Source organism: Muntiacus reevesi, chromosome 10 (assembly GCF_963930625.1).
Source record: "Muntiacus reevesi chromosome 10, mMunRee1.1, whole genome shotgun sequence".
In the NCBI taxonomy this organism is placed as follows: domain Eukaryota; kingdom Metazoa; phylum Chordata; class Mammalia; order Artiodactyla; family Cervidae; genus Muntiacus; species Muntiacus reevesi.
Genome location: NC_089258.1, coordinates 26626513 through 26642615, shown reverse-complemented (window position 1 = coordinate 26642615; position 16103 = coordinate 26626513). Strand labels below are relative to the sequence as shown.

Genomic DNA, 16103 nt, shown 5'->3' with positions numbered 1-16103 from the left:
CAACCCACGGAATGGGAGAAAATATTTGCAAATAATGTGACTGATAACAGATTAATCTCCAAAGTTTACAAATAGCTCATGCAGCTCAATATTCAAAAAACAAAACAACCCAATCAAAAAATGGTCAGAGGACCTAAAAAGACATTTCTCCAAAGAAGACATACAGATGGCCAAGAGACACATGAAAATATGCTTAACATGGCTAATTATTAGAGAAATGCAAATCAAAACTATAAAGAGATGTCTCTCATACCAGTCAGAATGACCATCATCAAAAAGTCTACAAAAACTAGAGATGGTGTGGAGAAAAGAAAACCCTGCTACATTATTGGTGGGAATGTAAATTTATACAGTCACTATAGAGAACATCATGGGTGTTCTTTAAGAAACTAAAAATAGAACTACCATATGATCCAGCAATCCCACTCCTAGGCATACACCCAGAGAAAAACACGGTTTGCAAGGATACATGCACCCCAGTGTTCACTTCAGTACTGTATACAATAGCCAAGACATGGAAGCAATCTATATGTCCATCCACAGGTGAATGAATAAAGATGTGGTAATATATATATATTATATATATATATGACGGAATATTACTCAGCCATTAAAAAGAATGAAATAATGCCATTTGCAGCAACATAGATGGATTTGGAGGTTATCATACTAAGTGAAGTAAGTCAGATGAGAAAGGCCAATATCATGTGAAATTGCTTATATGGGAAACCTAAAAAGAAAAATCATACAAATGAACTTACTTACAAAACAGAAACAGGCTCACAGACTTAGAGAACTGATTTATGGTTACACCAGGAGAGAAGTGTTGGGGAGAGGGATAGATTGGGAATTCGGGATTGACATATGCAAACTACTATGTTTCAAATAGATAACCAAGACTTCCCTGGTGGGCCAGTGGTTAAGACTCCACACTTTCGATGAAAGGAGCATGAGATCCCTGGTCAGGGAAGGTCCACATGTCATGTGATGCAGCCAAAAATAAATAAATAAATAACCAACAAGGATCTACCGTATAAGCACAGGAACTCTGCTCAATAGTCTGTAATAACCTAAGTGGGGAAAGAATTTGAAAAAGAATAGACGCATGTATAACAATCACTTTGTTGTACACCTGAAACTAACACATTATTTAACTTTCATTTTATTTTTGATCAGAGGATAATTACAATATTGTGCTGGTTTCTACCACATATCAACATGAATCGGCCACAGGCATGCACATGTCCCCTCCCTCTGAGATCTCGCTCCCCATCCCACCCCTCTAGGTTGTCACAGCACTGGCTTTGGGTTCCCTGCATCATACAGCAAATTCCTACTTGCTATCTATTTTACACATGGTAACGTATATGTTTCAATACTATTCTCTCAAGTCATCTCCTCCCCGTCCCCCACTGTGACCAAAGGTCTGTTCTTTATGTCTGTATCTCCTTTGCTGCCCTGCAAGTAGGCTCATCGGTACCATCTTTATAGATTCATATATATGCACTAATATACGATATTTGTCTTTCTATTTCTGATATACTCCACTCTGTATAGTAGGCTCTAGGTTAACCAACCTCATTAGAATCGACCCAAATGCACTCCTTTTTATAGCTGAGTAATATTCCATTGCTAATACAACATTATTAATCAACTATACTCTAATATAAAATAAAAACTTAAAAAATTCATCCTTTGAAAAATCATCATCTCCTAAATTTCAGTTTTGTCATCTGTGAAATAAAAGAACAAAACATATAATTGATATTACAGTAAGAATATAAATTGTTATAAAGATTAGGTGAGCTGATATGCTAGAAGCTCTTGTCACAGTGCCTAGCATATTGTAGGCAAATATGTTCAGCAAATCTTGGCTCTGACTCTTACTGTTATAAATTTATTTTATTTTTACTTACATTGTAAATAACTCTGAAATAGATACCCACACAGATAATCCTTTGACCATAATTCTGATTACTTCTTTATGATAGCTTCCTAGAACGAGAGTTACTTAGGTTCAAGCGTATGAACATATTGGATAAGCCTAATTTTTAAAATTATCCAGACAAGGCAATTCTACAGCTTGCCTTGTTCAACTACCCCCTGGAGCTCTGGAAATTAAATTCTTAAACGTTATTTGATAAATTACAAACCTAAGGTTTATGTAAAAATCTAGTGCTTTTTAAAATCTAGAAAATTTTTTTAAACCTAGTGATTTTAATGCTAGTGATAGGTCATTAGCAACAAAGAGGAAATAGAACAGAAAGTTTCCCAGTTTATAGTAAGCTCTAACAGTCGCAGAAGGGAGACTGTGTTTAGGAGGCCACACCCTTGCTTCCTGTAATCCTTTAGCCACACTCTCCCCTTGGCATTCCTTCCTAGCACCTGCCACTCTAAATCCCCCTCTTTGCATTGCCATTGAGCTCTTAGATTCCTTCCTTATCTTTGACCTTTTTATTTAAGGATGTGACTTTCAGCTAACCTTTGGTCTATGGGTCAGGAGTTAAGCTGTCCATTCTCCTGGTTCCTTTCATCCTTTAGCCTCTTAAGGACAAAGCCTGTTGTGTATAACTTACATATGTTTGGGTCATCTCAAGCCATTCTTAGGTGGTGAAACCTCATCAGGCAGGTGCTGCAAAGGCCTTGTTGAAAGGAAAATTTTGAGAAACAAACTTTTAAAAAGAGCTTTAGACTTTGTATTTCTCAGGGAAATTCAGCTTGTTCAAGATGCAAAGTTGCATTTTCTTTTCTTTTTTTTTTTTTTTTTTTTTGGTTGCACAGGGAGGCTTGTGGGATCTTAGTTCTTCGACCAGGAATGGAACCCAGGCCATTACTCAGTGAAAAGTTGAGTATTAACCTCTGGACTGCCGGTGAATTCCTTCAAGTTACATTTCAATGTTATCTTTTAAGAGAGGCTAGAGGAATATTCTTAATGGAGCCAGTCTTGACCTAGTTTTCTCATTTTGAAAGTAAAGTCACTGACAGGGTTGTTGTGAGGATTCAGTGTTATAAATTGTCACTGCCGTCAAGGAGATCTTGTTGCTGGGGACAGAATATGCACAAGATGTCTGTAATGCAGGGAAGAGGAAGCAAGGCTCTTAAAGCAATGAGTATTCTACAAAAGAAGAGATTATATTGAGTGGTGGAAATCTAGGAGGACTTCATGTAAGATGGTGTTTAAGATGAGTCAAGATTCCTGAAGGAGTGGTATTTAAGATCAGTCCTGAAGGATTTTAGAAAATGGAATTTAGTGCAATCAGAGAGACTCACAAGAGTAAAGCTGGAGGTATCAAAGAGTGGAGAGTGTTTGGGGGACCATCTAGTGAAGCAGTTTCCTTAGCACGTCTGATACATTCAGGCAATTGTGGAAGGTGAAAGGAAGGGTACACTGAGCCAGGCTACAGAGGGCCTGGTTTGCTGGGATACAATATCTGTCTCAGTCTGGTGGACGAGACACTGAAGGTTTGATAGCTGGGGATGGCTGTAGTTGTGATTTGAGAAAGACAATTAGGAAGCTGTGCAAAAGTGAAGGAAAAGGAGGGGCTAATCAGGGAATGCTATGTTTTTATTAGCCTAGAGACAACAGAAGGAGTGGGGTTCAAAGCCAGAACAGTCGTTGTGAGGGTGGAGAGATGGAGGCTGTGCTTAGTAAATTTGTGAAATATTTTCTAAAAAGAAAAAAAAAAGATTTCTTTCCTTAAATAATTTATTTTCAATAAATTAATAGTTAAATAGCAAATTAGAACCAATGATTAAAAACTCACAAAACATCAACAAATAAAATCTTTGGTTGGTACCTCTAATCACATTCTACAAAGCACACTGATTCAATTTCAATTAAAAGGCATATGAAGAAGATCACTGAACATTATTGCAAAGAGATGAGCCTAGTAATAAGATGCTTGTCCATTTCCAATCCTAAAATCCTTCATGGCTGAATAGACTGGATGCTAGGTCAGGAGATCTTACACTATGTCCTGGGTTTCCACTAGCTGTCCATGTGACCTCTACAAAGTTACTTCAAAACCCTCTGGACTGTTATCTCCTCTGTAAAGTGAGGAGTAGAACTAGCCAATCTAACGATCTATATAAATAAATGGACCTGTTATACTTGGTTTCTGGAAGCTTTCAGCGGTGTCCATAGCAGAACAAGTAATAGAGAAGCATAGATGATATAATCGGTCTAAATTTTTCTGTTGGGTTCAGATGATCCATAAAGAGATGTACCATGGGTGAACTATAATTCATTTGAACCATAAATTCTTACTACTGCAGTCACCAAGCTGTAAATACAGGACACCAAGGAAGGCTGTGGAATGAGTTTAGAATTAGCTTCCAGTCTCATGTGTACCTTGCCAAGCTTCTGGTACACAGGTACCTACAATTCCTTTTGACAGTCACTTTAACCTAATACAACTTGACAGACCAAGACCCAACTTGCAAAAGAAATAATTTAAGAGATGAATTACATTAAGTAATATATTAAATGTTTATTCACTTATCATAGGAATTTCCTGCAGTTTCTTTAAAAAACTGTTCCCCTCATTTAATTGAATGATACTCAATCTCCTCATGACTTTTCAGTGGCACTCAGTTACATTTCAGTGGAAAGCCCCTTGTGCACAGCAGACAAGGCCCCAACAGCAGAGAAGTGCACTCACTCTGAGAAGAGCAGTAAAATCCTATGTTCACACAAAAAGGTCTTCTCTGCCTTCCTCAGCTACAGTTCAAAATGAGGCTACTTGTGGCTCAGTGGTAAAGAATCCACTGGCAATGCAGGAGACAGACCCAGGTTCAATCCCTGAGCTGGGAAGACCCCCCAGAGGAGGACATAGCAACCTACTCCAGTATTTTTGCTGGGAAAACCCCATGGAGAGAGAAGCCTGATGGGCTATGGCCCATGGGGTCGTAAAGAGTCAGATATGACTGATGCACAGCACAATACAAAAAGACTGTCAAAAGTGTTAATATGATTTAATGCCAGATGAGAGAATAAGCAATATTACTCAATTGACAGCCGTCACCAGAGTTTTGAGATGTGCTATCACGTAGTAGTTTGGGGATGAATTTAAGTCCACATAAGCTCATGAGAACACAAAAGCTCAAGAGAAAGAAATGCAAATTTGGGGGAATCCCCTGGTTTCTGTGTTTATGTGTTTCTCTGGACTACTCTGGGTCTGAGGGGATGTCTATTGAATGCAGTTTAAAGAAAGGACCTACACACAAAAATGCATTGTTTCTTTTTTAAAAAATTATTTTATTATTCTTGTTATCTATTTTTATTTTTTGGCCATGCTACACAGCATGTTTTGTTTTGTTTTGTTTTTTTCATTGTCTTGGGTTCCAAAATCACTGCAGATGGTAACTGCAGCCATGAAACTAAAAGATGCTTGCTCCTTGGAAGAAAAGCTATGACCAACTTAGACAGCATATTAAAAAGTAGAGACATTACTTTGCCAACAAAGGTGTGTCTAGTCAAAGTTATGATTTTTCCAGTAGTCATGTATGGATGTGAGAGTTGGGCTATAAAAAAACCTGAGCACTGAAGAGCTGATGCTTTTGAACTGTGGTGATGGAGAAAACTTGAGATCCAAACAGTCAATCCTAAAGGAAATCAGTCCTGAATATTCATTGGAAGGACTGATGCTGAAGCTAAAGCTCCAATACTTTGATGCTCCAATCCACCTGATGTGAAGAACTGACTCAATGGAAAAGACTCTGATGCTGGGAAAGATTGAGGGCAGGAGGAGAAGGGGATGACAGAGGATGAGATGGTTGGATGGCATCACCGACTTGATGGACATGAGTTTGAGTCAGCTCCGGGAGTTACTGATGGACAGGGAAGCCTGGCATGCTGCAGTCCATGGGGTCACAGTCAGACATGACTGAGTGACTGAATTAACTAACTAACAGGGAATGTGGGATCTTAGTACCCTGACCAGGAATCCCATGCCCCCTGCATTGGAAGTGCAGAGTCTTAACTACCACCAGGGAAGTCCCAAATGCATTATTTTGATAAATGTATCGTGCCATATGTGTGAATGCTGTGGCGAGTTTAATGACATTATGAACTCGCTATTTTGAGAATGCCTCATCCAGATTTCTTCTCATCACCAAACCAAAGAGGCTCATTTCAGCCTTTCATAAATTGAGTATCTTCTTTCCAGAGTGGCAGAAAATTTAAATTCCTCTATTGTGTATACATAATCTCAAGCCTATCAATTTCCTTCCTGTAGTTCAGAAGGTTTTAAAACTAATGTTCTGTCAAGAACTTTGGGAAATAAAATGTTCCAGAGACAATCAAATGACATTATTTGTATTCTGTGCTTAACTATGGGATTCATTTTTGAATCCAAGCATCATCACAGTGGCATACAGTTGTGAGTTCTGCCAGATCCACGCCGTTCATTCTTTTGTGGGCACCACCCTTCCCAGTGCTAATGCTCCTCAGCAGGGAAAACAAATCACTCATCCATCAATTCATTAGAGTCTGGTATTACAATCCTATTGTCTACTCTAAATCTTTTGTTAAGCTCTCTGTTAAATGAGCTGTTAAATGGTAATATTTAGATTTTCATCATTCTATTTGAATTTTACAGGTCTTAAATCATCAGGAACTAATGCTGAATTAAAAGTTTTCAATACCTGACATGTGAAACTAAAGGATTAGGAAAACTATTTTAGTTAATTGCTTTTCATAAGAAAACCATGAACTCTCACAAATTATCACATCCTTTCCTCTCATAGGTATAATCCACCATTTGTCTTAAGCGATAACACATATACTTGTGGTCCAATGCAAGTGACACCTCACATTTCCATAGAGATAGAGGATGTAGAGCTCTCCTGCACGTATCTGCTGCCTTCTTGTGGTCCTCATGTGTCAGAAGGGTCTTTTATCCATAGATTCCCCACAAGTCTCCAGGTTGGTTTCTGCAAGGGCTATCTTTTCATTTGTCTTATGCTGTTCACCCTTGATCAAATATGCCTCATTTTTCAGAACGAACTTTAAAATATGTTTGGAGGGTAGCATTTTCTACTTGTCCATTTGCGATCCATTATGAGGAAACTCTTCTTACAACCGAAAACATATTAAGTAAAGCAGTGATTTTCAAACCAGTTTTTGACGTAAGGGTCTTTTTTTCCCCCCAAAACAGCATCTTATGCAGGAACCTGGATTTATAAAATCGACAGATACAGGCTGCTCTGCCTGAAGCCCCAAGGGAAGGGGATGTACGGCCACCTCCCTTGTGGCCTCCTTTTAGCATTCTGCAGCTGACCCTGAGACACCTCCTATGAAGCTTGAATTCATGCCTCACAAATTATTTACCATGCTGACTCTGGTACTTGCAAAAAGGCTGTTGACAGCTAGTGACTTCTGAACCAGTGTTGTCTGGGGTCACAACAGCCAGAGCCCCACTATTACGGAATGTGGTGGCTTGAGCCGGGTGATGGAACCTGGTAGTCACCAAGGAGAGTCCTGTCTGGCAGGTGGGGTCCTTGGGGGAAGAGGCCCAGAATGTTTCCTGGAGCAGCCACTCCTGTTTGCTGTAGGCTCTGCTCTCCCAAGACCTTCACCAAGAAGTTGATATACCTCATGGCCAGGCGAAGTGTTTCATTTTTGCTCAGCTTCTTGTCCGGAGGGTGAGTGGGGATGAGCTTCCTCAGCTTGGCAAAGGCGCTGTTGACGTTCTGCTGCCTCCACCGCTCCCTGGTGTTTGTGAAGATCTTTCTGGTCATGTTGGAGTTCCCAAGACAGGAAAGAGAAAGGGCCTGGGGGCCAGCACCTTGTCAGAGGCCTGCTGGGTAGCCTATGTCCTGCCAGGAGCTTAAGTTGTTCATCTTCTCCACCCAGATCTTAGGGGATGTGCTGCCTCATTTCCAGGTGTTGTGGATCTTCCTGTGACAAGAGAAGAAAATGTGGCAGAAGAAAGGGCAGGGTGAGAACACCTCCTGTCAGCTTTTCTCACCCTGGTTGTTTCGCAGCCTCCAGGTAAAATGGTGGTTTTATACTAAGACTCCCATTACTTCTTTTATAACCAACTCTTCCTAAGTGTTCAGAATCAGGCACAGTGTAGGACTGAGTACACATGTGAATAAAACATATATTTGTTAATAGGGAGTTGAATTTAGACTCTTTAAAAGGGGGGAGGGGGCTGCGATCCTAGGTTTCATTTACAACATGACATCTGGAATGAAGAAGGTGACAGCACAACTCTCTTGGCGGGTCGACTTTATCTGCAGGATTGGGCGCACTATGTAAGAGCTAAAATGTCTAGGCTAGAGCACAGTTAGAGGAGGATGAACAGGGTGATGAAGAGTCTTGAAGCTCAGTTGTATGAAGAATAGCAATGGGGTTATTTAGCATGACGAACAAAGGAAAGGAGTAGGTGAGGGGCGACAATTTGACACGGATGCTGCAGAGATAGCCAGGCTCCCCAAGGGTGAATTTGGATGATCTTTCCAGCCGTAGGCGAGGTGATTATTATCACGTATTGCCAATCCTAATCGTGCCATTTTTTCCTCTGAGAGGCACGGGCCCCTTTGTTCAGGTGGCTTGGATTAACATACATCAATGGGAATGTTTATGGCACATCAGGAAATAGGCCAAAACCCAGCACCAGACGTTTGGTACCCTTGGCTCATAGCTATCGGCTTGCCACCTGCCCCAGTCTCAGCAACCTGGGCAGAGGGTCCCTTCCTGTTCCCCACACCACCACCCCCGACCCAAAGAGTAGTAACTATTCTCAATCCCATACCTATCTGTCCCATGAGTTCCCTCCTCACTGACTTCTTGCCTATTTCTACACAATCTTTAAAGAGCAGATTAAATCCTCTTTTCCATTCCTACAAACCCTTCCAGGCCATCCCAGAGCCTCCCATATCCTTCCCTTGCTGAATTCCTGCAGCCACTGCTGGTAGACAAAGGCTATTAGGAGAATTAAATAAGTTTAATATTTGTAAATCACTTTCAACAGTGCCTGACACAACAGTAATGGCTATAAAAGTGTTGAGGAGTAAATACAACAAAAATGTTTATAAATAGAAATGACTTGTGAAATACTGAATTGTGAATACTGGGGTAAAGGTAATATCTTGTTTTTCTATGGCAAGTCTGGTTATACAACCTCTTGGCTCTTGCTACCTTTGTTCCTTTATTTTAAACCTTCCTGTAGACCTGCTCTGTGCTAGGTCTGCTCTGCTAGCTGGGTTTGTGGACTTGGCTGGGTGGGATACTTGTGCTCAAGGAGCTTATTGGATGGCCTGATGGAGAAGGTGGCACATACAAAAGAAATACTTAAGAACCACAGGACAAGATTCCACACACTAAGGGCCAAATCTAGAGAGACGCTTGCTGACTAGAGAAAAGTGTCAAAGGATCATGTCAATACCAAAATGATCAGGTCAACGCTGCTGAACTTTTCCCTAAGTTCAACCTTTCTTCTACTTTTATTTAGGCTTTTCTGAGGATATGAGGGGCTTCCCCAGTGGCTCATTGGTAAAGAAATCTGCCCGCAATGCAAGAGATGTCGGAAACTCAGATTTGATCTCTGGGTCAGAAAGATCCCCTGGAGGAGGGGATGGCAATCCACTCCAGTATTCTTCTCTGGAGAATCCCATGGACAGAAGAGCCTGGTGGGCTGTAGTCCATAGCGTCACAAAGAATCAGAAATGACTGACTGAGCACGCATGCATGCACACACAAGGATATGAGTCTGCAGGTGAACACTGAGTATCTGACATGGGTTACAGACAAGCAACGTATGGAATATCAGGAAGTTGGCAGGTGCCTCTCAAACTGCCAGCTTCCTTCCATCACTGTTGTTTGTGCTAACGGCCCACCACTGCAGGAAGGAGTTGGAGGGCTACCGATTGGTACCTATGGTATGAAGGGGCGGGCCCATTTTATTTGAAAAGGACCAAAGAAGTGATTTGTTGAAGCTCTAGTGACTTCTGAGAGAGCAGATCCTTTTCTAACTTAATAAACTTGGAACTTCTGCTCCAGAACTTTTTCTTCTATTCCAGTGGCCCTTGACTTGGGCTGCTTATTGGATTCACCTAGGGTGCACCGCAAACCAATTTAATAAAAGTTTCTGGGGGCATTGGTATTTTTTTAAAACTTCCCAGGTGGATCAGCTTGGTCCTCCAGGAAGCAGATGCCAAGCTGGAGTTGGATGTCAAACTAGCAGTTTATTGGGAGTTAAGGCCCGTGAAAGATGAAAAAAGAAAAGAAAGACTTGGACCAAGAATGTCTTCAGACTGCAATGCACGTCTGACACTTGCAAAATCAAAGCAGGGAGGCTGCAGGACTGGTCAGAAGAGCCTTAGGCTGTAATACAGAGCTGGAAAAGTGGCAGCCAACCCAACAGGGAGCTCTGGGGCAAAAAGTTTGTAAAAGAGGCCCTATTGGGCAAGAATTGCCAGGTCCTGGCAATGCTGCCATGCTCACTCATAGGCTGGGGGCTACCTGAAGAACGGAGGCCCAGTCCTGAGTCCCATCAGCACTGCTACTGATGACTGTCAGCTAATTGCACTCCTTGCAGCTGAACTGCAAGTTTTTTCCTGAAGTGAGGTATCAACAGTGCACCCCTCACATGATCTCCATGTGTGGCTAATGCTAAGAACATTGCCTTACTCTCCAAACAGGAGCTCTGAGACCTAGGAAAACTATGTTTAAGAAGGAAGCAGTATTTAGGGGATTAAGAATGACAAACTATTAATATTACGTAAAATATCAGCTAGAAGGATATATGCCCCTAGGACATTTCCCCATGCGGTTCTTGTTGACTTTCCTGTTTCTGCCTGGGTAGGAGAGGCCAGTGCTGTGCTGAGAAGCCAGTGGTGAGCAGAATCATGGCAGCTCAAGTTCACTGGCTGACCTCAGGCCCCCTCTGGCTTTCTCCATCAGCCACTTAGTTTTACTTCCTCTATCTCTGTAGAGACACCCCGGTTGGATCCATGATCCAATACAGTCACATGTACTCCAAACTTTACTATCAACAATTACTGACCCTATGCGCCAGACACTCCACTGGCTGCTGGACACTGAGGAACCTCTGCCCTATGACATAGATGGGAAGCCCAGGGTCTGTAGGAGCAGAGAAATAGCACCTAACTCAGGCAATCCAGGGGACTTCCAATCTGAAGGGGGTGATACCCAAGGCCTCTTTCTGTGCTGAAATGCCACAATGCCCTGCCTTTGCCTTTTATCTACTAAAGTTAAAGTCACTCAGTCATGTCTGGCTCTTTGCGACCCCATGGACTATACAGTCCATGGAATTCTCTGGGCCAGAATACTGGAGTGGGTAGCCTATCCCTTCTCCAAGGGATCTTCCCAACCCAGGGATCGAACTCAGGTCTCTCACATTGCAGGTGGATCCTTTACCAGCTAAGTCGCCAGGGAAGCCCAAGAATACTGGAGTGGGTAGCCTATCCCTTCTCCAGTGGACCTTTCTGACCCAGGAATCGAACCGGGGTCTAACCTGGCCTTTGTATCTACAATGAGCATTGTCGGACCTGTTCCCAACTATACCTAAAATATGAAAGTGTGAACCTAAATCAAGGGAATTTTTAAGACTATCCAGTTTTGCTCACATTGAAACAGGCTGCTTTGCAGCCAGGACTGTAGGAGTAAAGTTACTTTTAAGCTTCTCTTGTCAAAAGAGGCTTTAGCTTATTCACTAGTCCCATGGGAGGGTCCTTTTCAAGCTGGGAAGAGAAGATTAGCCAGGATGAACTAACTGGGTTCTCTTCTGAGGCAGCTCCGTCCTACTGTGAGCAGCAGAAACGGGGGGCGAGAAAGCAGGCCTCTGAATCGCAGCCTTGCCATTCCAGGAGGTGCTTGGTAATTACTTGTTGATTTATCCTCAGGTGTGTTCCTCTCCTTCTCCACACTGGGAAACAAAAATCAGTGATTCAACAAGCTGGAAAAACTCAAAGCAGAGGTCACTGGAAAGTTATTAAAGTATTTATTAAATCAAAGGAAAATGGCATTTAGTGTTTTTCCTGTTGCAAGTATTGATCGCTGCAAATCTTGATTCAGAGTACTTTAAGAGCTTCAAAAATACTCCAGATGCCACAGAATCAGACAGCATCAGACAGATGTTGAAACAGAGGTGCAGTTCTTTGTCCCAGGTCACATAGCCCAATGTGGCAGAGCCTGTGTCCCAAGCCTGAGTCACCACTGACGCTGGCTGAGTCGGGGCCAGGGAAGCCCAGGGACAGATTTCATCTCAGAACAATTATTTCAAATACATAAAGGCAAAAGTCTTCTCAGAATAAGAAGTTAAAAGGCATGAGTTAAAATACATAGACACATAAAATAACCAGTTATACTTCATAGGTATTAGAATAACTCTAAAATGCAAAACAATAAAACCTATGCTTCACTTTTAACACATTAAATAATTAGATTTGCCACCATCATTTCTAACTGGTGATTGGTAAGTGATTTCTTCAGAAGACCAGCAACATCTGTAACAAGAGTTGAAAGTGTCTATGATTTCTATTGATGACAAAGGCATCAGCACTGCTACTGCCACTGTAGTTTATTCATAATAAACTACATAAACATTCATAAATAAAGCAAATATTCAATTTAGATGAAAGGTTAGTAGATAAAAAGATGTAATTTAGAACCCCCTGAGTTTTATCCACACACACCTGGGTGGGTAGGTGTCATGGGCCAAAGGTTAAGAATGCCTGGATAGGAGGAATGTCACAGTAAATTGAACAGGAATACAGATGAGCACAAACTTCTGTTTATAACCTGTTACCACAGAAGGTAACAGGTTACTGGAGAAAAGAACAACATTATGCCCCCTGAGAAGGTGACCACTACCTGCGACACGTGCTGCTGCTTTCTTGTGTGGGTGTTTTCTGGACATGGAGCCCAGGTCAGCTAGAAAGACGGCAGCACAGAAGTACAGACAGCTAACGTTCCTACAGTGGCCTGTGCCAGGCATTCAGGCTCACACTGCTCTTTTCTCGTAAGATGTCAAACTTCTCTCCCTGGCACTTGGTCCTGCGTATTTCTCTCTTCTTTCATCTCTCTTTGAAAAGTAAAACATGGCACAGAAGGACGGTAGAGAAGGGCAGTTTGTACAGTTGGGTTTGGGGAAGGTGCCTAACCTTACACACCAGGCACAGGCTTGCCTTTAGAAGTTGCTATAGAAGTAACACAGGCTAACTCAAAGGAGGGAAAAAACCCAAGCAGTACACAAGCGATAAAGCAAAAAAAGTTCCCCTCCCTTATCCATCTGCCTATTCAAACTCACTCCCCAGCAGTAGCCAGTTTGGGGTGTGTTTATATAATATATCCTCTATTAAAAAAAAATCACAATACATGCTATTATGCAATTACTTGTTCACCAGACACCTCTGCATGTTGATATTCTAAACAAGTACATTGACTGTGAATGCGGATCTTTGGGTGGGCTCCGGGTGCACCGGGAGGGCCACCTGTTTCAAAACAGCGCTCTACACCTGCCTTCGCCGCCCACGCCCACCCGACCCAACCTGCTGCCCTTGACCGGTTCACTTCCCAGCTTTTCCCTTTTTCTTTTTCTAATTCTTGCTCCCCTTTGCCTGCAGTTCAGGCATTCTGGAGAAACATCAAAGTTTCGCACCTGCCAGGTATCCAGGAGTCGCTCACCCCAGCTCAGAAGCTGCCAAGACGGCCCTGGGAGACGCTCCTGGGTGTCTGCGACATCACACATCAAGGCTCCGCAGCCCCGCCGACACGCGCTAGGTACCCGCCAGGCTCCCCCCGAGCTGCACCACGGCCCCTGCTCCGCGGAAAATCCCCAGGTCTTCTCACCGAGTCCCCTTAGTGACTGCCACCAAGCCACCACACCCCTGCCCTCCGCGGCCAGTGCGGCTCGGACTGGGGAACTGAGCCAGAGACTCGCTGGCGCCCAAACCGAGCAGCGCCCCCAACCCTCTTGGAGTCCACGCACCTCCTCTCCCGCGCCGCAGTTGTCGCCCTCGCCTGGGCGCTGCGCCTCCGCCACTGCATTTATAGACATCGCCTTTTGTCTGGGGACCCACGGGGCCCCTTCCCCGCCCTGGACTCCTGCAGGTCCCTCCCATGCCCACCCTCCACCCCCACATCCCCGCTTCCCGGGACCAGTCTCCCTGTGTCCTAGAAACCGATCAGAGGCGGAAGGAGAAGCCAGCTTTGTGTAACCTTTGGGGACGCGAGGGGGTCCTGACACTCACCCGGGCTACAGCATACCCCGGAGGGCGGAGTGCAACTTACCAACCCTTTTCTACACTGTCTAAAACCTCCGGAAGTGCGTGCCCCGCGGTTAACTCATCAGATATCAGTTAATTAAGCCCCAGTGAGTCTCCAACTGTAGTTCAAGAACCACTTACTCCAAAATCATGGGTGAGGTAAGGTATAGACCTCAACAGCCACAGCCAAGACCACCAGATCAGGTTTTCTGGGGATAAGGTTAGAAATCTGCCTTTTTACTAAGTGTCCCAGGAGATTAACATGCACAGAGAAGTTTAACAATCACCGCACTGGACAGATTTCCAGACTTATTCATCCCATGTTCCAGAGTGCCTCCTCATTGGTCTTCCTACTTCTGTACTTTCCTCTTTCCATCTATTCTCCAGCATCACCCAGAATGATCCTTTGAAAACCCAAGTCAGGTTCCTGTTGCTTCTCACTCAAAACCCTCCTCTGGCTCCCCATTTCACTCAGAATTAAGCTGAAGTCTTAACATTGGCTCCCAGATACTCTTTACCTGACTTGTCTATTCCTTCTCTGCCTGAGAAGAAGCTGAAGAAGTGTACTCAGCTCTAGCCACTCTGACCTCTGTAGTTTCATGAACATTCCAGGCACCCTCCTGTCTCAGGGTCTCTGCTTCCACTGTCTGCAACACTCTTCCCTCAAAATCCAAGTAGTCCCCTCCCTCACCTCCTTTGATTCCTTCAGAAATTATTAATACTGAGTGTCTACTATACTATGAGCCACTGCCTATTACAGGCACTGGGGTTCAAACAAAGCAGACACAAATGTCTGACCTCAAGGAGCTAAAATTCTTCAGGTCATTGCTCAGGTCTTCTCAATGAAGATTCTCTGACCACAAGGTCTAAAACTGCACCTTCACACACACAGGGCTCTGCATCTTCCTACTCTGCTTTATTTTTCTCCTTAGCACTCACCCCTATGTAGTAATAATATGTTACTTATTTGTTTTGTCTGTCTCCCCAGTCCCACTGAATAGGCATTCTTCAAATCCTGGTTGATAAATCAAACTTCTAGGTATCATACTCTCTGAAGGTACCAGCATAGGATTTGGCACAATAAATTCACAGATGCACTAATGCTTAGTGGATAGGAGCAAAGGACTGGACTTGCATTACCCGGTTGAAATCCCCTATCTACCCATATATATGACCGTAGGCAAATCATGTAACTTCTCCCTACCTCAATTTCCTCATCTGTAAAATGGGGACAATAATAGGGTCGTGAGGACTAAATGAGAAAAAACAGGTAAAGAATTTAGCACTGGGCCTAGCACACAGTCAGACTAACGCAAATTTTACTGATTAATCACATTATTGTTATAACTGCTGGCTCCCCTCCTTGTGAGAGGATTGTCATGTGACTGGCAGTGCTTCCCTGTAGGTAATTTAGGTAAAGAGACAGCTTGCTTCTTCCAGGCTTGACCATATGACTTGCATCAGACAATGAAATATGAATGGACTTGACTTGCTGGTAATGGAGTAGAAGCTTTAAGAGTGATTGCTGATTGAGCTCAGTCATGAGAAAGTCATGTTGGGGGTTGCTCTCTGAAGAAACAAACCCATAGCCAACCCCAGCCCTCATAACATGAGACAGGAATAAATCTTTGCTGTTGTAAGCCACTGAGATTTGGGGGTTGTTTGCCCCCCTCTTCAAAAAAAAAAAAAAAGAATACAGTTCTTATTATAAATAAGAAAGCTATTGCCCAAATTGCTAGGTTCTCAGAGGGCAGGAAAGTTAAGAAAGTTCTATATCTGCCTTCATGGAGTTAGTTCACAGTCTTTGGGAGGAAGAGGACATGACAAAAATGACCAAATACAAGGCAGGCAGTCCTGAGTGCCAGAGA

At 43.1% G+C, this 16103-nt stretch overlaps 2 protein-coding genes across 5 annotated transcripts in view; both read right to left on the bottom strand.

Moving 5' to 3' along the window:
* The window catches only part of FKTN (fukutin), a 184537-nt gene that overhangs the window by 84336 nt on the left and 84098 nt on the right, over positions 1-16103 (bottom strand). The window contains exon 11 of one of the 4 annotated variants that reach the window (XM_065947480.1): positions 7720-7900. The exons of 2 other annotated variants lie outside the window; for them this stretch is intronic. In XM_065947480.1, the coding sequence (XP_065803552.1) occupies positions 7839-7900 (62 nt within the window). In that variant the 3' untranslated portion in view covers positions 7720-7838. Of the gene's footprint in view, positions 1-7719; positions 7901-16103 lie in introns of those variants that run through there. One more of the 4 variants, XM_065947481.1, reaches the window with a different exon arrangement.
* On the bottom strand, positions 1444-7740 carry TAL2 (TAL bHLH transcription factor 2). Its single transcript, XM_065947483.1, has one exon. It carries the CDS (start codon positions 7738-7740, stop codon positions 7423-7425), a length of 318 nt encoding a protein of 105 aa, XP_065803555.1. The 3' UTR covers positions 1444-7422.